Source organism: Delphinapterus leucas, chromosome 3 (genome assembly GCF_059928025.1).
Source record: "Delphinapterus leucas isolate spDelLeu-1000000601 "Yukka" chromosome 3, BTC_Dleu_Yukka2, whole genome shotgun sequence".
NCBI lineage: Eukaryota > Metazoa > Chordata > Mammalia > Artiodactyla > Monodontidae > Delphinapterus > Delphinapterus leucas.
This window is the reverse complement of record NC_143131.1, coordinates 111410893-111438552: the sequence shown is the minus strand read 5'-3', so window position 1 is coordinate 111438552 and position 27660 is coordinate 111410893. Positions and strand designations below refer to the sequence as shown.

Below are 27660 nucleotides of genomic sequence, written 5' to 3'. Positions count from 1 at the left end.
TTGTAGGGCAAGTCTGATGGAGACAAATTATCTTAGTTTTTATTTATCTGAAAATATCTTATTTTCTCTTGTTTTTGAAGGATAGTTTTACTGGATATAGAATTCTTGGTTACAGTCAGCCCTTTTAGTATGTCATCCCAGTATGACTTCTGGTTCCCACTGTTTCTAAACAGAAGTCAACTGTTAATTTTATTGAGGCTTTTTCACTGCTTTGTCTTGCTCCTTCCAAGATTATTTTGTTTTTTGACAGTTTGGCTAGGATGCATCTAAGTGCCAATCTCTTGAGGGTTTTTTTTTTTTTTTGAGGTATAACTGGCGTATAACATTATTATTAGTTTCAGGTATAAAACATAATTCAAAAATTGTATATATTGCAAAATGATCACCACAATAAGTCTAGTTACATCACCATACGTAGTTACAATTTTTTTTCTTGTGATGAGAACTTTTTAAGATCTAGTCTCTTAACAACTTTCAAATATGCAAGTATAGTGGCTATGCTGTACCTTATATCCTCATGACTTATTTATTTTACAACTGGAATTTTTTTTTCATTTTAACATCTTTATTGGAGTATAATTGCTTTACAATGGTATGTTAGTTTCAGCTTCACAACAAAATGAATCAGTTATGTATATACATATGTTCCCATATCTCTTCCCGCTTGCGTCTCCCTCCCTCCCACCCTCCCTATCCCACCCCTCCAGGTGGTCACAAAGCACCGAGCTGATCTCCCTGTGCTATGCAGCTGCTTCCCACTAGCTATCTACCTTACGTTTGGTAGTGTATATATGTCCGTGCCTCTCTCTCGCTTTGTCACAGTTTACCCTTCCCCCTCCCCATATCCTCAAGTCCATTCTCTAGTAAGTCTGTGTCCTTATTCCTGTTTCACCCCTAGGTTCTTCATGACATTTTTTTTTCTTAAATTCCATATATATGTGTTAGCATACGGTATTTGTCTCTCTCTTTCTGACTTACTTCACTCTGTATGACAGACTCTAGGTCTACCCACTTCATTACAAATAGCTCAATTTCGTTTCTTTTTATGGCTGAGTAATATTCCATTGTATATATGTGCCACATCTTCTTTATCCATTCATCCGATGATGGACACTTAGGTTGTTTCCATCTCCGGGCTATTGTAAATAGAGCTGCAATGAACATTTTGGTACTTGATTCTTTTTGAATTATGGTTTTCTCAGGGTATGTGCCTAGTAGTGGGATTGCTGGGTCATATGGTAGTTCTATTTTTAGTTTTTTAAGGAACCTCCGTACTGTTCTCCACAGTGGCTGTATCAATTTACATTCCCACCAACAGTGTAAGAGGGTTCCCTTTTCTCCACACCCTCTCCAACATTTATTGTTTCTAGATTTTTTGATGATGGCCATTCTGACTTGTGTGAGATGATATCTCATTGTAGTTTTTTACAACTGGAATTTTTAATCTTAGGATCTCCTTCACCCATTTCACACACACACACACACACACACACACACACACACACACACACACCCCATCCTCCACCTCTACCAACCTGAAATCAGTTCTCTTCATCTATGAGCTGTTTTTTTGTTTGTATTTTAGGTTCCACATGTAAGTGAGATCATACAGTATTTGTCTTTCTCTGTTTATTTCACTTAGCATAATGCCCTCAAGGTCCATCCATGTCATTGCAGTGGCAAGATTTCCTTCCTTTATGGCTGAATTATACACGTGTGCGCACAGCGACCCCCCCCCCCATTTTCTTTATTCACCTATCTGTTGATGAAGATTTAGGTGGTTTCCCTGTCCTGGCTATTATAAATGATGCTGCGGTGAACAATGGGGTACATATATCTTTTCAAGTTAGTGTTTTTGTTTTCTCCCCATGAATACCCAGGAGTGGAATTGCTGGATCATATGGTAATCCTTTTTTTAATTTTTAAAGGAACCTCCATACTGTTTTCCATAGTGGCTGTACCAATTTACATTCCCACCAACAGTACACAGGGTTTCCTTTTCTCTATATCCTTGCCAACACTTGTTATTTCTTGTCTTTTTGATAACACTCATTCTAACAGGTATGAAGTGATATTTCATTGTGGTTTTGATTTGCATGTCCCTGATGACTAGTGATGCTGGGCACTTTTTCATGTACCTGTTGGCCATCTGAATGTCTTCTTTGGAACAATGTCTTTTCAGATTACCTGTCCATTTTTAAAATCAGATTGTTGTTTTTTTGCTATTGAGTTGTATGAGTTCTTTATATATTTTGGATATTAACTCCTGATCAGATATATGATTTGCAAATATTTTCTCCCATTTGGTAGGTTTCCTTTTCTTTGTGTTAATGGTTTCCTTTGCTGTGCAGAAGCTTTTTTGATGTGGCCCCACTTGTTGAGTTTTGCTTTAGTTGCCTTCATTTTTGGTGTCAAATCCAAAAACTCGTTGCCAAGACTGATGTCAAGGAATTAACCACCTATGTTTTCTTCTAGGACTTTTTTGGCTTCAGGTCTTATGTTCAAGTCTTTCATCCATTTTGAGTTAATTTTTGTGTACGATGTAAGATAGTGGTCCAATTTCATTTTTCTGAATATGGCTGTACAGTTTTCCCAACACCATTTATTGAAGAGACTGTCCTTTCCCCATTGTTATGTTCTTGGCTCCTTTGTCATAAAATTGACCATATATGTGTGGGTTTATTTCTTGGCTCTCTATTCTGTTCCATTGATTAATGTATCTGTTTTTTTGTTTTTTGGCTTTTTTTTGGGGGGGCACACCACATGGCATGTGAGAGCCTAGCTCCCGACCAGGGATCAAACCCACATCCCCTGTATTGGAAGTGCAGAGTCTTAACCACTGGACCACCAGGGAAGTCCCATGATGTGTCTGTTTTCTTGTCAATACCATACTGCTGTTTTGATTACTATAGCTTTGTAATACAGTTTGAGATTAGGGACCATGATGCTTCCATGATGCTTTGTGGTTCCATACAAATTTTAGGATTGTTAGTTCTATTGCTATGAAAAATGCCATTGGAATTTTGATAGGGATTGCATTGAATCTGTAGGTTGCTTTGGGAAGCATTATTATTATTATTATTATTTATTTATTTATTTTTGGCTGTGTTGGGTCTTCATTGCTGCGCGTGGGCTTTCTCTAGGTGCGCAGGCTTCAGTAGTTGTGGTTCGCAGGCTCCAAAGTGCAGGCTCAATAGTTGTGGCACACGGGCTTAGTTGCTCCACAGCATGTGAGATCCTCCTGGACCAGGGCTCGAACCCGTGTCCCCTGCATTGGCAGGTGGATTCTTAACCACTGCACCACCAGGGAAGCCCTGGGAAGTATTTTAACAATATTAATTCTTCCAATCCATGAACATGGAATATTGTTCCATTTACTTGTGTCATCTTCAATTTTCTTTCATCAATGTCTTGTAGTTTTCAGATTAAAGGTCTTTCATCTCCTTGGTTAAATTTATTCCTAGGTATTTTATGCTTTCTTATTGCAATTGTAAATTGGATTGTTTTCTTAATTCCTCTTTCTGATAGTTCATTATTAGTATATAAAAATGGAACAGATTTTTATATATTGCTTTTGTATTCTGCAACTTTACTGATTTATTAGTTCTAACAGGTTTTTTTTTAATGGTGTTTAGGGTGTTCTATTATTATAATATCATGTTATCTGCAAATAATGACAGTTTTACTTTTTCCTATTTGGACTTCCAATACTATGTTGAATAAAAGTGGCAAGAATGGTCACCCTTGTTTTGTGCCTGATCTTAGGGGGAAAGCTTTCAGCTTTTCACTGATGAGTATGACGTTAGCTGTTGGGTCTTTGAGTTTATTCTATTGGGTAGGCCGAAAGGTTCATTTGGGTTTTTCAGTTTGTTCAGTTTCTTGGATATGACAATTAACATTTATCATAAAATTTCAGAACTTTTTGGCCACTAGTTCTTCAAATGTTCTTTCTGTCCCTTTCTCTTTGCTCCTTCTGGGATTCCTGTTAAGCTTGGTGGGCTTGGTATGTTAGTATGCTTGACAGTGTCTCAGGTCTCTGACTTTCTGTTCATTTTTCTTCATTCTTTTTCTTTCTGTTCCTCAGACTGGATAATCTTAATTGAGCGGTTTTCAAGTTCACTGATTCTTCTGTCATTTTAAATCTGCCGTTTAGCTCCTCTAGTGAATTTTTATTTCAGTTATTGTATTTTTGAACTCTGTATTTCTATTTGGTTCTTTTAAAAATAATTTCTACTTCCTTAATGGTAGTCTCCATTTGGTGAGATGTCATTCTCATACTTTAATTCTTTAGACATGATTTTCTTTAGTTCCTTGAACATATTTATAAAAGCTGATTTAAAGTCTTTATCTGGGCTTCCTCAGGGACAGTTTCTGTTGACTGCTTTTTTTTTTTTTTTCTGTTTATGGGCCATATATTCCTGTTTCTTTGCATGCCTTATAATTTCTTGTTGGAAATTGGACATTTAAAGTAATATGTGTTGGGCTTCCCTGGTGGCGCAGTGGTTGAGAGTCCACCTGCCGATGTAGGGGACATGGATTCGTGCCCCGGTCCGGGAAGACCCCACATGCCGCGGAGCGGCTGGGTCCGTGAGCCATGGCCACTGAGCCTGCGCGTCCGGAGCCTGTGCTCCGCAACGGGAGAGGCCACAACAGTGAGAAGCCTGCGTACCGCAAAAAAAAAAAAAAAAAAAAAAAAAAAAAGGTAATATGTGTTAACTCTGAAAATCAGATTACCCTCTCCCCAGGGTTTGTAATTGTTGCTTTGTTTAGTGACTTTCCTGGACCAATTTTGTAAAGCTGTATTCTTCTCATATGTGGTCACTGAAGTCTCAGCTTAGTGGTATGTTGATGATTGGACAGAGATTTCTTTTAATGCCTTGAACTAATAAATTTCCAAGCTTTTGTTGAAGAGCTTTGTCTGTGTGAGAGACAGTTTGTTCAGTCATGTTAATGCTGCAGAAAGCAAGTGGGCCTTTGCCTTCACTTCTTGCATAAGTAGTTTCAAGGTCAGCCAGAGGTCAGTGCTTAGGGCCTTCTCAGGTCTTCCCTGAGTATGCACAAAGCTCTGACATACACACAAACTTCTGGACTCCTAGGAACATGTTCAAGCTTGTCAAAGCTGCCATGGACATCTACTTCCCTTATGTTTCTCTTTAAGTTTCTTGGTTACTCTCTTGTTGGCCTCAGTTAGTAATGCTGCCTTGGGCAGCTGCAATATTAACTAATCATCACTGATTGCCTACAACAGGTAGGGCTGTTTGCACAGTGAGCTGGAGTCAGGTTGAATAAAGACCAGCCATGAGGATGGAGATTTTCAGGGAGCTGCCAGACAGGTCAAACAGTGGCAATTCTGTGGCGCTGAAGATTTTGGGGAACTCCACATCCATTCTGCTCTCTCCGGTGGTTGCTGCTTTCACAGGTACTGTAGTTCTGGTGCTTTTGGTCTTCAAAGCTACAACAAAGACAGGGCGAGGGGAATGGGTTTAGGGGAGGTTAAAATGCAATTGGCTTTTCTCCCCGAGATTCAGCTGTTTTTCTTGAACAATCAATCCTTGGCTTGTTGCAAGCCTTTAGTTAATTTCCTAAGTTCTGCAAAAGTTTATTTTGACAGTTTTTGCCATTGTTTTCATTGGTTTTATGGAGATTTTTGGTGGACCTTACTCTTCCCTTATTCCCTATTTTCTTCCCACTTTTTCCCTTCCTTTATATCCATAAAGGAAGTAGAACACCTTTACATACTAAAACCATAAATTTACACTGATATTTGGATTCAGTCCAACACTACAGGGTTCTTTTTATAGCCTTTCCCCTTTCTTGATATGCAAACATCTTTCTCTAACAGTGAGAAACTCAGTTATTATCTACAATATATGTATGGATTTGATTTTACTATGTAAAGTGGTTTCAGAACTACTAACCCAAACCCCTGTGAGAAACACATTTGATTTACTTTTAAAAAGATGACTGACTGCTGGGTTGAGAACAAATTGTGAGGGGCAGGACCAAATTAGTGAGAGCAGTTAGGTGGTTACTCAGATTATTTACGTTAGAGATGATGATGGCTTGGACCAAAGCAGTGGTGGTTTAGATGGTGAGGCATGGTCAGATTCTGGATATAATATTAAAGTTAAATCCATAGTATTAAGCTGATGGCTTGAATGTGGGATATGAGATAAACAGAAAAATGAAGGAGATGTCAAGACTTTTTCCTGAGCAATTGAAAGAATGGAGTTATCATTCTTCCAAAGCTATGGGAGGTGCAGGTTCTGGGCAAAAGTTTCTGGGTCATTTTAAGTTTCAGATGTCTATTAGATATTCAAGTGCAACTAGATATCCAGTAAGGCAGCTGAATATGAGTTTAAATGAGTTTGGACTGGAGACACATTTGAGGAGTCAGCACCTACAAAACTGTTAAAGGAGCTGTCAGTGCCCTCCCTCTGTCCCAAGAACTTCCAGTGTGCTCCAGCCCACTTCTAGCTGCTGCTGTTATCTATACCTCTGTCAAAAGGCTTTTTCTTCCCCTTTTCTTTTCTTTTTTTAAAAACTGTGGAAGGCAGCTCTGTGCAAGATGCACACAGAAAGCCAGTAGCTAACATGCCCTGGAATAGCCCTCAGTTAGTGACTCTTGGGACTTGGTATATATTGATAAATACCCCAGCTCTCTTGCTTCTCGGGTGGGATAATTTTGAGGCATACGTTTTGCCAAATTTCTCACGTTCCCTGTGGGATTAAACTCCGAATTGCCTACTACAGTAGCTGGTTTAAGAACACACTATTCATTGGCTGCTTTCTCTTCATTATAATTCCCCATATCCTACTGTTTACTTTTGCTTGAATCACTGTTTCAGGTTTTGCTTCTGGGAGAACTCAAACTAAGGTAATAATTTTTTTGTATTCATTTTTTAAAAATAGATTTATTTATTTATTTATATTTTTTGGCTGCGTTGGGTCTTCGTTGCTGCACGCAGGCTTTCTCTAGTTGTGGCGAGCAGGGGCTACTCTTCGTTGCAGTGCACGGGCTTCTCATTGCACTGGCTTCTCTTGTTGTGGAGCACAGGCTCTAGGTGCGTGGGCTTCAGTAGTTGTGGCTTGTGGGCTCTAGAGCACAGGCTCAGTAGTTGTGACACATGGGCTTAGTTGCTCCCTGGCATGTGGGATATTCCTGGACCAGGGCTCGAACCCGTGTCCCCTGCATTAGCAGGTGGATCCTTCACCACTGTGCCACCAGGGGAGTCCCAAGATAATTTAAAGTTGTGAGACTGGATGAGGTCACCAAGTAAGTGAGTGTGAGAAGAAAACAGTACAGACGCAGACTGGGCACTAAAGCAGGGAAACAACAAAAGGTCAGGGAAATATGGAACCAGCAAAGGAAACTGCCTGTGCAGGGAGAAGGCAGAGTCCTATTTAGCCAGAGTTGGAGACTGTGAGAAAAGTTTGAGGACAGAAGAGGGACAAGACAGTTGAGGGTCTATGCAAGACAGTGATATAAGGATGGACCATGGAATTTAAGCTGTAAAAGGAGAGAAGTACAGGCATGAGGGAAGTGAAGAACTGAAAAAGTGGTAGAATCAATGGATTGACATCCTGGAGGGCTCAAAGAATTGCTGGAGCTGGAGACCCCAGGAGTGAACTGTAAAGATACGAGAGGTTGTTGGAGTGAGATACTTAAAACGGAGATGTGGAGGGTTGCAGTTATTGTTGTTAAAGAACTGGACTCTGGAGTAAGACTATGGAGCGTCTCCTCACTGGAAGAAAGAGCAAGGATCTGAGAGGCCAGGGGGGTTGTATTAGATCATCATTTGGATTCTGAAATCACCGATGATTATGAAATTGGTATTAGGAGAATAATTCTCAACTGGGAGCTAAAATTGTCAATGAATAAGCAGGAGTGACCAGGCTGGGGGCTAAAGATAACTGCAACAAGAAAGAGTAAACTGATGATATGAGGCTTTTCTTGAATACACACATAACACATTTATGTGCCAGGCAGTTTTAAAAGTCACTTAATAAACTCAAAATGGAATAAAGACCTAAATGTAAGGCCAGACACTATAAAACTCTTAGAGGAAAACATAGGCAGAACAGTCTATGACATAAATCACAGCAAGATCCTTTTTGTGACCCACCTCCTAGAGAAATGGAAATAAAAATAAAAATAAACAAATGGGACCTAATGAAATTTCAAAGCTTTTGCACAGCAAAGGAAACCATAAACCAGATGAAAAGACAACCCTCAGAATGGGAGAAAAGGTTTGCAAACGAAGCAACTGACAAAGGATTAATCTCTAAAATTTACAAGCAGCTCATGCAGCTCAGTATCAAAAAAAAACCCAATCCAAAAATGGGCAGAAGATCTAAACAGACATTTCTCCAAAGAAGATATACAGATTGCCAACAAACACATGAAAGGATGCTCAACATCACGAATCATTAGAGAAATGCAAATCAAAACTACAGTGAGGTATCACCTCACACCAGTCAGAATGGCCATCATCAAAAAATCTACAAACAATAAATGCTGGAGAGGGTGTGGAGAAAGGGAACCCTCTTGCACTGTTGGTGGGAATGTCAATTGATACAGCCACTATGGAGAACAGTATGGAGGTTCCTTAAAAAACTAAAAATAGAACTACCATATGACCCAGCAATCCCACTACTGGGCATATAACCTAGAAAACCATAATTCAAAAAGAGTCATGTACCACAATGTTCATTGCAGCACTATTCACAATGGCCAGGACATGGAAGCAACCTAAGTGTCCATCAACAGATGAATGGATAAGGAAGATGTGGCACATATATACAATGGACTATTACTCAGCCATAAAAAGAAACGAAATTGAGTTATTTGTAGTGAGGTGGGTGGACCTAGAGTCTGTCATACAGAGTGAAGTAAGTCAGAAAGAGGAAAATACCGTATGCTAACACATACATATGGAATCTAAAAAAAACCCAGAAATGGTTCTGAGGAACCTAGGGACAGGACAAGAATAAAGACACAGACGTAGAGAATGGACCTGAGGACATGGGGAGGGGTAAGGGTAAGCTGAGACGAAGTGAGAGAGTGGCACTGACATATATACACTACCAAACGTAAAATAGCTAGCTAGTGGGAAGCAGCCGCATAGCACAGGGAGATCATCTCCGTGCTTTGTGACCACCTAGAGGGGTGTTATAGGGAGGGTGGGAGGGAGCCGCAAGAGGGAGGGGATATATGTATATGTATAGCTGATTCACTTTGTTATACAGCAGCAACTAATACAACAATGTAAAGCGATTATACTCCAATAAAGATGTAAAAAAAAAAGTCATTTAATCCCCATAAGAATGCTACAAGATAGGCGCCGTTTTAGATGCTTTTACAGATAGGGAAACAGGAGCAAGAGGATAAATGACTTGCCCAAGGTCCCAAAGCTAGTAAATGGTGGTGCTAGAATTTAAGTCTGTGAGTCTGGCTCATATTCTTTACCTCCATACTGTGATGCCTATTCATCTCAAGCGTATGTGTGGGGTTAATGGAGGATGATGTAGAAGCAGCAATGAAAAGCTTAAAAACGGCACTAACACCACCTCCAAGCCCACTGATACAAGGGAAATGGGAGAGAAAGCCACTCTCAAAAGGGCTGTGAGGGAAGTCACATCGTCAGGGGAAACCAGACTTGAAATTGGGAAGTCTGTTTTAATTTGTAAATAACTTTGTTTCATTTGCCTGTATTTATCTTGTATTGCCTTGTCATTTCTTGTTGCAATGGCTAGAGCTTTCAAAAGTATGTTGATAGAAGCTACCTGTTTTTTTTATTTAATGGAAAATATTTCATCTTTTGCTATTAAGATGACTGTTAATTTTTAATTCATGACAAATAACACTAAAAATATTTTTATTCTTTGCAAAAGTATGAGTTTACTAAAGCTAGGAGATGTTGAATTTTATCAAATAATGGTCAGTGTTAGGTGTCTATCAGAATTTTTCCCCTTTGGCTTTATTATGGTGATGATTTGTAAACAGTTATCTTCTGAAATATTCTTGCATTCTTGGGATAAAGACACCTTGGTTATTATGTATGTTTAATAGATGAGTGGAATTGATTTGTTCTTAATTTATGAATTCCTGGATGTGTCCTCTGAGTGAGATTGGTCTGCTGTTTTTTTCTCCTGGTACCTTTGTTGATATCATGCTAGTTTGCCTAATAATGGTGATTTTAGTTTTTCAAAGCTAATTAGGATGACTGAACATAGTCAGTGGACAAGAAGCAGATGGCTGGAGTGGTGGCTCTGCTGCTTGGCCCTTTCATCCATGGACTGGGTAAGGGTCTGGATCAGACTTTCTCAACCAGCATTCTTTCTGTGAACCACAGAACATAAAAAATGATAAGTAACCTTTTTTCAATTGTCTCAAGGATAGTAGTAACTCGTACATTACATACACAGAAATTGATTATATATACAGTGGATAGTGTATTAGTTTTCTATTGCTGCTGTAACAAATAAGCACAAACTCAGCAGCTTAAAACAAGTATTATTCTCTTATGTAATTCTGAAGGCTAAAAGTCTGAAAATCAGTATACTGGGCTAAAAGTCAAGGTGTCAGCAGGGCTGGTTCCTTTTGGAGGCTCTGAGGGACGAGTCTGTTTCTTTGCCTTTTTCAGCTTCTAGTGGTTGCCAAGTGGTTCTTGGCTCCTAGTGAGTGTGCCACATGACTGACAGACTGACTCTAAAAGTCTAATTCGAAAGTGCATCACTTGGTAGCATTCTGTGTGGAATGCTTGTGAAAGGCTTCAAGTTGTCAGCTGGCAATTCCAGGGAAAGGGTATGATTAGGCTCTTATTAGAAACAACATCTGGAATGAAAATGAGGCCTGCTTTTCCAGGTCTGCTTGGACCCCACGGGGAGCCAGTTTTGACTTTGAGCGAGCTCTGCTTTCCTTCCACACCAGAGTTGCATACTTGGAGAGCAATCGGGATTCATGGTAAGGACAAACTGATAAATAGCATAGACATATGGGAAAGTTACAGACTCCTTCATGAATGCAGGTCAGGCCCCAAGTGAAGAGAGGCCTTGCTCTTGGGCAGAGCTTTCCAAACGTGGATGTGCACAGTGGGGAACTTCCTCCCTCTAGAAAGAGCCCAGGTTTGGATGACTACCTAGTAGGGATATGTGGGGAGGGAAGACAGTGGGTATTGAGTTAGATAATTAAGGTCCTTTTCAAACCCTGAAGCCCCCATTCGACTACTTCAAATTTTAGTTGGGGAAACTGAGGCCCTGAGAGGGAGAGGTCACTTACCCAGATTTATAAAGTTAAGAGCAGAGCCAAATATTAATATTCAGTCATTTCTGTCATCTTCAGATATTAATACTGATAACACAGTTTTTTAAACCGTATCCAAAGAAATAAATTTACAGGTAACACTTAACACTGACTTTTTAAATGCCCAAGCCATAAAGTATCCAGGCAGAGAACTGCTTCTCACTAATGCTTTGAAAAGTGAAAGGCGAGTAAGAAGCTTCAGGTCCCATAGACTCCTTCATCAGTGCTAGGAAGGGAAGCAGGGAAGCTGAGTTCAACTGTGCTGCTGTTGAGCCCCACAGGCCTGTCAGAGGCTGCCTGGAGGGGGAATGAAGTTCAGGGAATAGTCCAAATTCCATGTGAAACAATTTTAATGATTTTCGAACCTCTCAGACATTAAAAACCCTAGACACAAGGCTCATTTGAAAGAACGTATTTTCATATTGACTCAATACCAGAAATAAGCAGTTGGCTGAGGACCCATGTTTCTAAGGCATATAAATCTTGAATGTTTTTAATGAACATTAGATCCTAGGGAACTAATACTGCATTTCACGATCTCTGAGCACTGATCAATGTTCTTCTTGATCCTGTAGAATTTCTCCACATATTCAGAACGCCCTAAGAGCTCCACAAAATCTTCATCATGAGTGATCACCAGAAGCTGGAAGTTACGCTGCTGTGAGCGACTTTTTATTATCCTGAAACAATATATTTATAACATTTTATTACTAAAGAACATACATAACCCTTCCTTTTATTTGAAAAAAGCACTGAGAACCTTGTCAGACACATAAATGTATGCTGTGTGTGATGACCAGGTTTTTCCTGTGCTGTGTGAGTATCAGGGAGGGCCTCTGACAGCCCTGCAGGAAGTGGCGGGGGGAAGGGGGGTGTGGATCCAGGCCTTCAGCCCAGCCAGGTAGCAGTCCCATCTCCTCTCCAGACAGTGGGGATGCATGACTCTTCACTCAGGTCTGGCTTAGAGACTGGTGAGAATACATGATCTAGTTTATTCTTAAAGCAGGTGGAAATGTTTAATTGAGTTTTCCTTAGTACCTGTGCGGCTCAACTTTCAGGGTCTGATTATTCCTTCGCCTGGGGTTCTCTTGACCTGATACTAGTTTTCCCTGGAAGAAAATTACATTAAAAAAAAAAAAAGACAAAGACTACAGGCAAGGGGAATAACACTGTGAGCCCCACTGCCTTCTTGGGAGCTGGGTCTACTTAGAATTCTGCCACCGCCAGTCACTGGATGCATCACTGGTATGACACACAGGGGGCCTGAGTGGGTGTACTGAGAACATTTTTGCTCGTTATCTATGTGCTGAGGTAATTAGTTACGTGTCTGAGACTTGAAAGACTTTTTCTTTTACCTAACCACTTATTTATCCCTTGCCTGGAGCTGGATGCACTTAAGTTTCAAAAGCACCAGCCCTTACTTGTTGGTCACACGGGACTACTGAGAGATGGCTGGAGAAAGATGGCTCTGTGGCTGCTCAAGTCTCCTTCTGGTTCCATCCCTGCTATCACACAGGAAATGTTTTCTCTGCTAGAAGGAGTCTGTCTGGAGCAAGAAGTACCCAAAATAGCTTCTCTACCTCACAGAAAGTGCCTTTCCTCTGCCAGCACAGCCCATAAGCAAGGGCTGCCTATCCCTAGAGCGTGCACCCACCACAGGTGAACTATGGTAAAAAGTGTATGCAGTTCTACCCCCTGGATTCTACTTCACCACTAATACACTTTTTGAGTAAGCACTGTCATTCCTCATAGATGCTGACACACGTGAGAAGCTGGGGAAATAGTCTAAAACCCACTGTCACTACCGTTACCACCTAGAAAGGCTTTAGCAGGGAATGCTAACTCCTGTACAGGACATGTGGGCCCCTCTGGTGGGTTTACAGGAAAACCAAACCAAGCCAGGAGACCCTCACCATGGGTTTCCCTATGAACACTCTTGGGGAGATGGAGGATGTGTCTGGGGTGGCTGTTCACCATGTAGTTCTTTTTTTAAGCATCTGAAGAATTACGATCCAGGTAAAGCCTAAGGTCTGGCAAAACCAGTTTCCTCAAGGAAGACACATCTGCAGAGGATTTTCATCATAGAATTCTCTTAACCTTACTTTAAAAACTATCATAACTTGGCCCCAAATTTGAGATACTTACTCAACCAGAGCATGTGCAAGAGATTCAATGTTTTCTCGGTCAAGATTTGTCGTTGGCTCATCCAAAGCAAGGATGCCACAGTTTAAGCAGAATGTTTCAGCCAGGGCTAGGCGAATGATGAGTGAGGCTAATACCTGGAACAAAAGCACCGGAGCTTAGCTGCACTGCACATTTTTCTCATTCACCTTAGAAAAGCAGGCAGACCTGGCATAATGTCTTTAGAAGGGAAAGGTGGGGCAATGTCACAGGATCACTGACCTTAGGTAAATCACTGCTCTTTTGTTTGGGAGAGCCTGGCACTGTGACCAAACGCTCATGCCGTTCCAGAAGGTGAACTATCATTTGCATTATCTCATCCTGTCATTTGCAATGAAATACAATTGCTAAAAGCAGTGCTGACCCTGCACAAACACCTCACATCAGCTACAACGAAACTTCAAATTACAGACTTGAATCAGAAATGCATTAACATTTATCTGTAACTAGTAATTTTAATAATGCTATAAGATTAACAACCTTAAAAATTCATGACCTGGCTATTTTCCTGATAATGAGATTTGTTAGAAAACTTAGACAGACATAATACATTTTCCAGAGCCTCACAGACACCTTTTCTCTCAGAGACATCTTTAAATCTCTATGTTCTGTGAGATCTATGGCTCCCAAAGAGGCACCACTGCTCTAACCCACACTTAAATGTTTATGTGTATGATTCTGAGGGGGAGAGGGAAAGGAAGGGAGGGGAAAAAGTACCAAGAGTACAGAAGTATGGTTTTATTTAAGCTTGACTGTAGGAAATCCAAGCAACCCAAACTATGAGGCACTTTTGTGGTTAACAGAAGCCTAATACTAAACTAGGCCACTGCTGAAGCCATCTGAGGGTACAAGGGACAAAGAATTAAGAGTGAAGAACTAGTTTAGGAAGTATACACTACTTTCTGTGTGAGATGTAATGCCCCCTCCACCACCCACCTCCATTTGTGAGTGAAGGAGCATCAGTGAGTGAGTTAGTGATTTTAGAGCACTTTATAGCTTTGCTCTGACGCTGGCCCTTTGGGGATGGGCACTTCTGCTGCCACCTGCACCACCACCCACTCAGAGTGGGATATGACTGGAGCTCCTGGCCCACCTCTACCAAACCGTTTGTCTATTCTGTCACCCAACACCAGGGAAGCAATTACTGCTAATTAATTTTTATAATTTGGAGTAGCTATAGGAAATCTGCTTTTGTTCAGAAAGTATTTTTAATCCAAACGGACATGTTTCAAACCATTTTCTCATTCATAATTACCACAAAAAATCATCAATGCAAGTAGGGGATACTGCCTGTAGATCACAGATTTGTCATTTTTGCAGACTATGATTAAGATAATGATCTGCAGATGCCTTATAAGTTGGTATCAGCTGTCCGGGTTGATGACAAAATGCATACATGCATAGAGTGTCTTTAAGCAAAAATTGCAAACCTTTTATGAAAGTAACTCTGATAATGTGAGCATCCGTTTCTGGAACTGTAAAATTTTGTTAAGAAAATCAGGGGTCCAGAGATGTTATCAAGTATAATGTTCTGCTTCTAATCTGAAAGGAGGAAGCTCAAAAACCTTTAACATCTTTTTACAAACCAGTGCACAGTGAAAGAACCCAGCCTTGTACCCTAAGCATGCAGGTCCCACTTTCCCAACTCTTTGAAACTTTATTCCTCTGTGCTCTACATATCCAACCCAGGCTATCCTCCCAGAGCTTCCTGTAGAGCTAGATGGTCTGGCCCAGGACTGAGTCCCTGTGTATGTGGTGGTGGGGACAGAGGCACCTGTGGGTATCAAAGCCTTTGACCCTGGCAGACCCTTCTTTTAGATGGTCCTCAGGCCCAAAGGCTAGGCTGGGAGTGGTGGTGAGGACTCAGTCCTATGATGAGGCTACCTTCTCAATTAGACTCTCACTTATTGTAATGCCTCATCTGGCTCAATCTAGGATCTGGTTTGCTAATACTGTATGTCACTGATTCTAAAACATACCCTTCCCCCACCCTTTGACTTCTCTGAAATGAGGATGCATCTTACAATTACAATTGAATTTTTTCTTTCTTGGTGTCACATAAAATAGTGGTGTGTCTATAACTGATAACCCAGTAAGCTTATTCTCATAAGGAGTGCTGTGGAACAATGAATGGTCTTCAACTTCTTGGTTTACATTTAGGCTATCCTGTGAGACTGTTTCAGGCCCCTCTTCTAAAAACCTACTTTACATAATGTTGCAGGAAATGCTGGTTAGAATTGAGAGAGTGTAATGAGAGTGACCGAGGTGATTCACTTTACATGGCAGCAAGGAGTGCTGTAAGGAGCTTCCTACCATTCAAGGGCAACTTTGGGTGCTTCCACTGCACTGACAATGATTCCTCTTTTTCAATTCTCTGTATACAGGTGGTTCCCTAGGCTCTTGAGATACCTGCCTTTTGTCCGGCACTGCATCGTCCTCGCATATCCAAGGGCGTGTCTCCCTTTAGCATCACCACTCGGTAGTTGTAATTCCGCCTTTTATCAGAAGCTGATACATTTTCATCGGCATCAGATCGAATTTCTATGTATTCAATATCTGACACAGAAAGAAGAAGATTTTAGGGGAACCTACACTCTGCAGCCTTTTGTCACTTGCAAACCTTATCAAAGTAAGTTACAAGCAACATGCGAGGCTGACATTACCAGAGGAAAACACTGGCTGGTTTGGAAACTTTTTCTCTGGTGATGAAGATTCCTGGCCCAACCCTCAGTCTCAGAGGTGACTTTTTCTTAGTTCCCCTATTAAGAGTTTCCTCCTGATGGTTTTCTTCTTATCACATTTTGGCTTATCCCTATCTGCACTTCGACAGAACCTATTCCGTCATCAACTAAATATAATGTGCACCATGGCCAAATCTGTAAGTCCTGTCAGGTTTTGGAATAGAAAACTTTGCATTTTTTTTCATGCTAAGAATTTGAAGATAAGAATTCTTAGAAAATCGGAAAGAGATGTTCAGAGAGGGGCCCAGAGGTAATACTGGCATGATGAGCAGTCTTATGAGGCAAGAGCTGGATACAGGGCTTTAGAAAGAGCATTCATGATACACCATGTTAATTACCTTGTCCACGATAGGTACTTCGCCAAAGGTCACGAATAATTTTGTTGATTTCTTCCATTTTCATACTGTGAAATTTCATTATTGCTCTGGAAAAAGCCATTGATACTTTAAAGATAACATATTATAACAATAAATTTAACAGTATATATTAAAAATATGCAATGTATAATAATGTATATAATAAGTAATATCATGAGATAAATTCCCCAATATTCTCAATGATAAAAGTGGAATATAGTAAGAGCTGGAAAAAATAAACAGAACCAAAACCTTGCTATTGGCTAGTATGGCAAACTCTCAGGCATATATAATTCCAGCACTCTGGAGTCCTTATCCTTCTCCATTTTCACTCTCTATGATATGACAAACACTCCCTTAAATGCTCAAATACTGTGAAAACTTCTGAAACAATTTTTTAGGAGACATTTCTTAGGCTTAATGGAAGGACTGTTTCCACTGATACCAACTGGTTATAGGAAGCCCTGCTGAACAGATGACAGTGAGTTAAAGAGGGGACAGGAGGTGTACAGGGTCCCTTAGTCTATGGGAAAATAGGTGAATCTCTGGAATTGCTGCCCTTTTTCTCTTCTATTATTATTAAGGTTGACCAAAGTCAACCTCTTAAGCTGCTTTTATTTCTCAGATCTGTGAGCTTTTTACCAACCAGAAGTGTTGGTTCGGAGAGGGTGATAAAAAGGCTTAAGCTGAGCTGAGCCTCAAAACTTTTATTTTCCCTTCCTAGTTGAAGATTCAGAAACCCTAACTCCAAATATGTGCATTAACTTTCTTTGACCGTGGCACCCCTCTACCCCCAAAACACTCTTAAAATACTAGTAGTTTCGAAACACTAAAAAGAAGAAAAGAAATGTCTGTAAAAACAAAAGTAGCCTGTCAAAATCTAACACTGTTCTTACTAGAGTCACCTTTAGTCAAAAAGCCCTTAGGTTATTTGGAAGTGGGTTTATGAATTAATAAATGTTGCACCAGTCACAAAAAGGCAAACATCACTGCTATTACCATACAAAGGATGTGAGGCGGACATACTTCCATTTACAAGTCTCTTATCTGATATATACAAAAAAAGAAACTGAACGTAATGCTACTGCCTCTGCAGAATCATTTCATGATCTTCCGGTTTACCAGCAAAAGAGAAAGAAATGACTCAACATAAATACATTTTAAATATCAGATGAAAGGACTGTGAAGTAATAAAAACCAGAAAAAACCATATTCCGCTTGTTGATGAGAATGCAACAAGTCTCCATTTTCTATTTTATACATCTATCTCAGTCTCAGATTTTATACTTCTGTCAAAAAGACAGAGACACAACTTCTAAGTATTTGTTTAAAAAAAAAAAAACCCCAGAGAATGTTCTTGAGACCAATCACGTAATGCTTAGCTTTATACATTATGATCTTGATTTTTCAAATGACTTTTCAAAAATGTCATCTTTCCATTCAAGTTAAAAATCTTCCATAATCAACATAAATAAGCACTCCCAATGTGGAGAACAAGCTCCAGGTGGGGCACAGATGTCCCAGGTGCACACACATAGCCTACACCACAGCTCCCTGGTACAACAGAGGTGGTGCATCCTCGCCCATGGGTAGGTCTACTGAGAGACAACAATGCAGGAAAAAGCTCTAGTCCTTAGAGGGATCCAGACTCACCAACGATCATGGCAGACACAGTGGATGCCCACTACTGTTGGCTGGACCATTCACTTATCTTTGTATCTTTTCTCTCTGCTAATATGGAGCTTACAACCCCACTGTGCAATGATTACAGTAACTACATTAATCTACTTGAAGGAATAACAATGTAAGTGGCTACTAGTGATGAGCATTTACCTTATGTAACGTACAATTATGCTAAATAATCATATTTTATCTCATTTAATCCTTACTACAATACTGAGAGTTAGATTTGGTTATCTCCATTTTACCATTAAGAAAATTGAGATTCTCTAACAACGAATTTTCTAAAAAAGAAATAAATCAATCCCGTTTAAAACAGCATCAAAAACAATAAAGTACTTAGGAATAAATTTAAGGAGGTGAAAGATCTCTACTATGAAAACTACAAGACCCTGATTAAAGAAAATGAAGGCAGAAATAAATGGAAAGGCAGGAATTCCCTGGCACTCCAGTGGTTAGGACTCTGTGCTTTCACTGCTGAGGGCATGGGTTTGATCCCTGGCCAGGGAACTAAGATCCTACAAGACACGCAGCAGGACCAAAAAATAAAAAAATTTAAAAAAGGAAAGGTATCTCATGTTCATGGACTGGAAGAATTAATATTGTTAAAATGTCAATACTACCCAAAGCCATCTATAGATACAATGCAATCCATATCAAGATTCCAATGGCATTTCTTACAGAAATAGAAAAAAACACTCCTAAAACTCATATGGAACCATGAAAGACCCCAAATAGCCAAACAAACACTGAGAAAGAACAACAAAGCAGGAGGTAGCACACTTCCTGATTCCAAGCTATACTATAAAGCTATAGTAATTAAAATAGTATGGTACTCCCACACACCTGTGGACAATTAATCTATGACAAAGGAGGCAAGAACATACAATGGAGAAAAGACAGTCTCTTCAATAAGTGGTGCTGGGAAAACTGGACAGCTACATGTAAAAGAATGAAATTAGAACATTCTCCAACACCATATACAAAAATAAGCTCAAAATGGATTAAAGGCCTAAATGTAAGACCAGATACTATAAAACTTCTAGAGGAAAAACACAGGCAGAACACTCTCTGAAATAAATCACAGGGTTTCCCTGGTGGCGCAGGGGTTAAGAATCTGCCTGCCAGTGCAGGGGATATGGGTTCAATCCCTGGTCCGGGAAGATCCCACATGCCGTGGAGCAACTAAGCCCATGCACCACAACTACTGAGCCTGCGCTCTAGAGCCTGCGAGCCACAACTACTGAGCCCAAGTGCCACGACTACTGAAGCCCATGTGCCTAGAGCCCATGCTCTGCAACGAGAGAAGCCACCGCAATGAGAAGCCCATGCACTGCAACGAAGAGTAGCCCCCACTCCCTGCAACTAGAGAAAGCGTGCACACAGCAACAAAGACCCAACACAGCCAAAAATAAATAATAAATAAAAACTAAAAAAAAAAAAAAAAAAAAATCACAGCAATACCTTTTTGGATCCATCTCCTAGAGTAATGAAAATAAAAATAAACAAATGGCACCTAATTAAACTTACGAGCTTTTGCACGCAAAAGAAACGATAAAACGAAAAGACAACCCACAGAATGGGAGAAAATACTTACAAATGAAGCGACCAACAAGGGATTAATCTCCAAAATATACACACAGCTCATACAGTTCTGTATCAGAAAAACAAACAACCCAATCAAAAAATGGGTGGAAGATCTAAATAGACATTTCTCCAAAGAAGACATATAGATGACCAAAACGCAACAGCCAAGATGCTCAAGGTCATTAATTATTAGAGAAATGCAAATCAATACTATGATGTATCACACCTCACACTGGTCAGAATGGCCATCATCAAAGTCTACAAATAATAAATGCAGGAGAGGGTGTGGAGAAAAGGGAGCCCTCCTACATTGTTGGTGGGAATGTAAATTGGTACAACCATTATGGAGAACAGTATGGAAGTTCCTTAAAAAACTAAAAATAGAACTACCATGTGATCCAGCAATCCCACTCCTGGGCATATATCTGGAGAAAACCATAATTTGAAAAGATACATGCACCCCAGTGTTTGCTGCAGCACTATTTATTGACAAAGGAATGGATAAAGATGATGTGGTACATGTATACAATGGAACATTACTCAGCCATAAAAAAGAATGAAATAATGCCATTTGCAGCAACACAGACCTAGAGATTTTCATACCAAGTGAAGTAAGCCAGACAAAGAATGACAAATATCATATGATATCACTTATATGTGGAATCTGAAAAAACAAAAAAACAGATTAAAATGAACTTATTTATAAAACAGAGAAAGACCCACAGATGTAGAAAACAAACTTACGGTTACCAAAGGGGAAGGGGGGAGGGGAGGGATAAATTAGGATGATGGGATTAACATATACACACTGCTATATGTAATATAGCTAACCACAATGACCTACTGTATAGCACAGGGAGCTATACTCAATATTTTTTAATAACCTATAAGGAAAAAGAATCTGTAGGGGCTTCCCTGGTGGCACAGTGGTTAAGAATCCGCCTGCCAATGCAGGGGTCATGGGTTTGAGCCCTGGTCTGGGAAGATACTACATGCCGCAGAGCAACTAGGCCCATGTGCCACAACTGCTAAGCCTGCGGTCTAGAGCCCGCGACTCACAACTACTGAGCCCATGTGCCACAACTGCTGAAGCTTGCGTGCCTAGAGCCCATGCTCCACAACAAGAGAAGCCACCAAAATGAGGAGCCTGCGCACCGCAACGAGGAGTGGCCCCCGCTTGCTGCAACTAGAGAAAGCCTGCATACAGCAACAAAGACCCAGTGCAGCCAAAAATAAATAAATAAATAAATTCGTATATATATATATATATATATATATATATATATATATATAAAGAATCTGTAGAAGAATATATATATGTATAACTGAATCACTGTGCTGTACACCTGAAACTAACACAACATTGTAAATCAACTATATTTCAATATAAAAAAAAAAGACTTACAAAAAACCCCAGTATGGTACTGGCATAAAAACAGACAAACAGACCAAGAGAACACAATCGTCAGCCCAGAAATTAACCCAAGCACATATGGTAAACTAATATTTGACAAGGGAGCCAAAAATACTCAATGGAGAAAGGACAGTCTCTTCAATGATGGTGTTGGGAAAATTGGATATTCACATGTAAAAGAATGAAACTTGATCCCTATTTTACACCACTCACAAAAATAAACTCTAAATGGATCAAAGCCTTAAATGTAAAACCTGAAACTGTGAAACTCCTAGAAGAAAGCTCCTTGACATGGGTCTTGGTAATGATTCTTTGGGAATCACACCTTAACGCACAAGCAACAAAAAATAAACAAGTGGGACTACATCAAACTAAAAAGTTTTTGCACAGCAAAAGAAACCAACAACAAAGTGAAAAGACAACCTACAGAATGGGAAAAAATATTTGAAAACCATGTATTCGATAAGGGGTTAATATCCAAAACCCATAAAGAACCCATAAAACTTGGAAACAAACAAAAAATCCAATTTAAAAATGGGCAAAAGACCTGAATAGACATTTTTCCAAAGAAGTTATACGAATGGCCAACAGGTACATGAAAAAAGATGCTCACAGTCATTAGGGAAATGTAGATTAAAGCCACAATGAGGGACTTCCCTGGTGGTCCAAAGGAAAGAATCCGCCTTACAATGCAGGGGACGCAGGTTCGATCCCTGGTCAGGGAACTAAGATCCCACATGCTGCGGGGCAACTAAGCCCATGCGCCACAACTAGAGAGAGAAAACCCACACACCACAATGAAGAGCCATTGTGCTGCAACAGAAGATCCTGCATGGTGCAACTAAGACCTGATGCAACCAAAATAAAATAAAATAAATAAATAAAAAATCTTAAAAAAAACAAAACACAATGAGATATCACCTCACACCTCTTAGAACAGCCATCACCAATAAGAGATAACAAATGACGGCATGGGTATGGAGAAAGGGAAACCCTTGTGCACTGTTGGTGGGATGGACTGTAAATTGGTACAGCCACTGTGGAAAACAGTATAGAGGTTCCTAAAAAAATTAAAACTAGAACTACCATATGCTCTAGCAATTCCACTTCTGGGAATATATCCAAAGGAAATGAAAACACTATCTCGAAAAGTTATCTGCACCCCTGTGCTCATAGCAGCACTGTTTACAATAGCTAAGACACGGAAACAATCTAAGTGTCCATTGTTGGATGAATGGATAAAGAAGATGTGAAATATATACCTATATGTATCTATATCTATATATATCTATATCTATAACATATCTCTATATACAGACATACACATACATACATACAATGGAATATCATTCAGCCATAAAAAACAAGGAAGTCCTACCATTGGGGACAACGTGGATGGACCTTGAAGGCATTATGTTAAAAGAAGTAAGTCAGACAGAAAAAGACAAGATCTCACTTATATGTGGAATTTAAAAACAAAACAGGGACTTCCCTGGTGGCGCAGTTGTTAAGAATCCGCCTGCCAATGCAGGGGACATGGGTTCAATCCCTGATCCAGGAAGATCCTACATGCCACAGAGCAACTCCTGTGCACCACAACTATATATTGTAGCATTATCTGTAGTAGCAAGCATTTAAAGGCTTCCTAATATGTCTATCAGTGGTTAAATAAAGTAGGTAATATCCATTTTATAGAATATTATGCAGCCATTAAAAATAATGAGTGATTTACATATATGAACATGATTTTAATCACATGGTAAAGTGGAAAAAAACACAACAAAAAACACCTACAGTGTGATACTATTCACACAAAACAAAAAAGATTTGTGTGTACATACATGCAAAAGCACTGTGAAGGAAATGAAAATATGTCACCAATGTAATACTACTTAAGTGCTGAATAAATGTTAGACATTGTCAAGGAAATGAACCGAAGCCCCAGCTTGAACCATGTTCTGTGATTTGCAGAATAATGGAGTAGAGGAAGCATAAATATCTGTAATACAAGGCTGAATGGGTTAAGTGGCACAAAATATTATGGCGTACAAAGGAAGGAAAAAATTACATGTTTGGGAAGGGTTCTATCAAGGTAACATTCAAAGGACGAGAAACAGCATAGTAAAATGCAAGGTGTCTTAAAGGAACAAAATTATTCAGTTTGGTTAGAATATAGTGAGTAGTGAGAGATGAAATGGGGAAGGCCAGGTGTGGAAGTCTTTCCTAAAATTAGAAGAGAATAGCTACCACCACCTTTAAAAAAATTAACCTGGTAGAAGTTTAACAGGGGTGGGAGGGATAACGAGACGGGGGAAGTTACCACAGTAATACAGGTAAGAGTTAAGGAGGGCTTGACTTAGGCATGGGCTGTGGAAGAAAAGCAGCTCTGAAACAGAACTGTGCAGGAACCCTGTGGGAGCTGACTGCTGACTGAACTATACAGACGCAAAGATTAACCTAACACACTTTTTAGCACTTGGACTTTACAGGTAACTAACATTTAAGAATGACCTTGAAGGTCCATGACCTCTAGTAAACTATCATTCTGCTGAGGCAAAGATATAAATTTCCTGGGCTGGAAACTATTGTAGGTAAGTGGTCATCTGGCTGGTTGCATGAGCACCACCATGTGCCTGGAGTGTGCATGTCATTCAGTTAAATGCATATAGTACTAACTCATATTAAGTGTATGTTTTGTGAAAACTGATTCCCAAAATAAAATGAAAAGGTCTAAGATCTAAGAAAATAGTGATTTATAAATCAATCTTATATTTAAATATTCTTAAGAATCTGAAAAATTTCCTTGAAAATTTCAGTAACAATCTGTTGCATTTTATGAGGACAAATGATGGTTTTAGTGGTATTTATAATTTTGATGATCCATGAAAGTCTTAGGATGTGATCCTCACAAATGACAAAGGCCTAATATATTTACTGTTTTAAGGGAGGCACAATGAGGCCAAAAGAGAGAAAGACAAATACCAGTGAAACTATTCTATATGATACTATAAGGGTAGTCACATGTCTACCCATAGAATGTACACCACCATGAGTGAACCCTAATGTGAACTACAGATTTTGGTGAGTATGATGTGTGAATGTAGGTTGTTCAAATATACCACTCTGGTAAGGGATGTTGATAGTGGGGTAGGCTATGGTTGGGGTGGGGGGAGGCAGAGATATATGGGAAATCTCTGTACTTTCTGCTCAATTTTGCTGTGAATCTAACACTGCTCCAAAAAATAGTCTATTTAAAAAAGAGAGAAAGGGGTATGCACTAGTGTGGTATGTAGAGCTGTTTTCATCCATGCCCCTCCTTCCTTCTTCACACAGACACCTCCTTTGAATGCCAAGCTAACTATATACTATCCTTCAGCACCTCTTTGCACTATGGCTTCTGCCCCAGCAATTTCTAGATGACTTTCCTTTGTGTTCTAAGCTAACTGCCTCCACACTTGGACCTGTAATGAAAAGCTTCTGCAAGCCTCGGAGTTATCTACTTTCTAAGTACACATGGGTTCTAGCTTGATGTCACAAATGAAGCATATTAGGCATCCCCAGGACAGTAGTTCAGGGTTTTTGCTGCTGCCCTGCTCTGAGGTCATTTTTAAAATCATCTCAAGACTTAATCATTACCAGAGAACTGAATGCCTGAAAGAGTCATTAGACCAAATGTCATTAGATCATTAGTCATTAGGTAGACCAAAATCTCACCTGCCAGGAAAAGACCCTTCCAGCTCTTACATCTTTCGTATTTTAGCCATCTCCAGGACTCAAACTACTGAGGAAGGTTAGTTACCATTTTGCAAAATTTGAACTGGATTTCCTCATGTCTCAAGCTATTTCAGTAAATAAAATAATAATTAGAAGGGCCAAATATATGTGTGCCTTCCTAATAAAAAAAATTCATAAGTAGGGTAAAAACAAATAAGTTCATGAAGATTATCCAAGTTGGACAAAAGCAGTAGAGAAGATTATACTTACAAAAGACATTTGCCAACAGTATTATCCTCATCTTTGTATATAAAATTGTACCAAACTATGAGATATACAGGTTGCCAAAAAATTGGCTAAGATCAATTTTGATTGAATACTCTTCCCTACTGTAGTTACCACCGTGAGAATTTCCTATCTCCCTACATTTAGGTCAGCGGAAGCCCTCTAGTATAAAGGAAGTGATATGATGAGTATCACATTCTACTGAGTATCACGTTCCAAACTAATAGTGGTTTTTATTACTTAGCACAATTTAAAATCCCTAACTTGCCAAACTTACGTTGCACATTTAAAAGAAAAATGTCCTCTTTTTCTGGATAAAACCTTTAAGACTATTAAAACGAATTTCCTGAAACACTTAAAACTGTTGAATTGCTGTATTTCCTTTAGCCAAACTCCCAAATATCAGCTTTTAAAATTCAGGCAATGGGTCACCCACTATTAACACAGTGCTTGATAAATATTTGGTTAAGAAAACCTGCGAGTGCGAAATGCCACCAGCTATCATTTGGTTTTGTAATCTACTTATTTGATGCTACAGGGGCTGCTGATGTGAAACGGTACTGTATCCAAGACAAGAATTAGAATGGTGGCCATGAGGTGAGTCCTGGTTAAAGGCCTCACCCGCAAGCTCTGCTTGAGTGTAGAAGCCAGGCTCTGAAAAGACTCAAAGAGAGTTGGCTGCCTTGGACGCAAAACTTACATGTTTCCACTGAGTCTCAGAAGACATATGACTTAATGTGAAACATTCCACATTTAGGGGAAAATGACAGTGGAACACTTTGGGGATAGGGCAGAACAGTGTACTTTGATATATTCCAAAATCACTTAATTTTAATTGATGTCTTCTTTTAAGGGGGTGGATAAGGGATAATAAATTCTAAATAATGGATGTTTTCCTCCTTCTTATCTAGTGTGTCTCTGACCATTGGCAATGCTTACAATCAGTGATTGTTTTAGATGATTACTAATAACAGATGGTAATCAGCTTTTCTTGAAAATGCACTGCTAATTTCCTGTGTTACCTTAAATAGACAGATGAATGCAACAATTACAATGACTACATGCTTCTTCTAAGAGGTGAAACAATATGGGAAATTTTGGACCTTACTTTCTTCTAGGTGAGAAGGCAAATTTAAGGCTCACAGTATAAACCTTAAGAAGATTTGCAAGCATAAGCCCACAAACAATTTTGGAGAAATCGGTACCACTTCTTTTCTTCTCATTTAGAAGAACGCATCTAATAACCAGATAACAGAACTCAGTAAACAGCCTGACTTTGTTCCTTAGGCAAGCCTAAATTGCTGGAAAGCACCACTGTACCTCCCCACCCCCACAAGCTCCTGGCTGGCCCCATCAAGCTCCCTCACATGCCCTCACTCCGCTCAGTGTGATGCCTCTATGATTGAGGCACTTTTCTCTACTGAAATGCCCTTCCTTCATTATTCATGGCCCAGGTCAAGCATAGACTATGCAGCACCTACCATGGTCTCCCCTATTGAACAGTTACCACTTTGCAGGAGGGACAGGGTATGATATTTCTGTCTTCCTAGAGTCTGCCAAGAGAAGACAGAATAGGGGTTTTTGAATGAACAGGGCCTTATTGAGGGAATTCCTCTTGTTCCTGCTGTCAATGGCTCTCAGGGTCTGTAGGGGGATAGTAGGAGGGCTCCTAGGTATAGTTTTCTATTTAGTTAACACATGAAACCCCAGGTCTGCAGGTCAGTGTACTAAGAGGAAGAGCTACCTTGTAGCAGAATATGTGCACATAAAATTTAAGACAAAACCAACCTACATAATACCTAACTTGGCCCCTCTTGTCCCCTCTAGTTAGCACTCCATTTTTCTGCTCCTCTTCACAGCAGAATTTTTTAAAGAATTATCTATACTCACTGTCTCCATTTCTTACCACCCATTCTCTCCTCATCCAACTCTAAGGCTTCAGTTCCAACCATGCCACTGAGATTGCTCCCCAAAGTGATGAACACCCTCCATTTTATCAATTTCAAGGGTCACTTCTTAGTCCTTCATCTCATTTGACCTCTCAATAGCATTAGACTCCTGAAATACTTTCTGTACTTAGTTTTCAAGCTACCACGCCTTTAAAATTTTTCTTCTACTTCATCAGCTACTTTTTCACTGCATTTGTAAACATCGTGAGTTTTGGGACCCTTCCCATCTCTATCCACAGTTATTCCCTATGTAATCTCATTCCATGGCTTTAAATACTACAGATATGATGATAATTCCTAAATTTATACATTTCCCCTGAACTCTAGACTCCAGATTATACATCCAACTGCCTGCTTGACATCTCTACTTAGAAGTCTACAGGCACCTCAAACTTAGTGTCCAAAAGAGAACCCTAGATTTTCCCCTCCCCAACCTTGCCCATTTTAG

At 39.7% G+C, this 27660-nt stretch overlaps 1 protein-coding gene across 1 annotated transcript in view; it reads right to left on the bottom strand.

Annotated features, from left to right (window-relative positions):
- Window positions 1–543: 543 nt before the first annotated feature.
- RAD50 (RAD50 double strand break repair protein) overlaps window positions 544–27660 on the bottom strand; it is a 109380-nt gene continuing 82263 nt past the window's right edge. The window contains exons 22-25 of the mRNA XM_022588759.3: window positions 16566–16651; window positions 15900–16042; window positions 13451–13584; window positions 544–11985 (exon numbers count right to left, since the gene is read on the bottom strand). Coding sequence (XP_022444467.2) covers window positions 11799–11985; window positions 13451–13584; window positions 15900–16042; window positions 16566–16651 — 550 coding nt within the window. The 3' untranslated portion in view covers window positions 544–11798. The remainder of the gene's footprint in view (window positions 11986–13450; window positions 13585–15899; window positions 16043–16565; window positions 16652–27660) is intronic.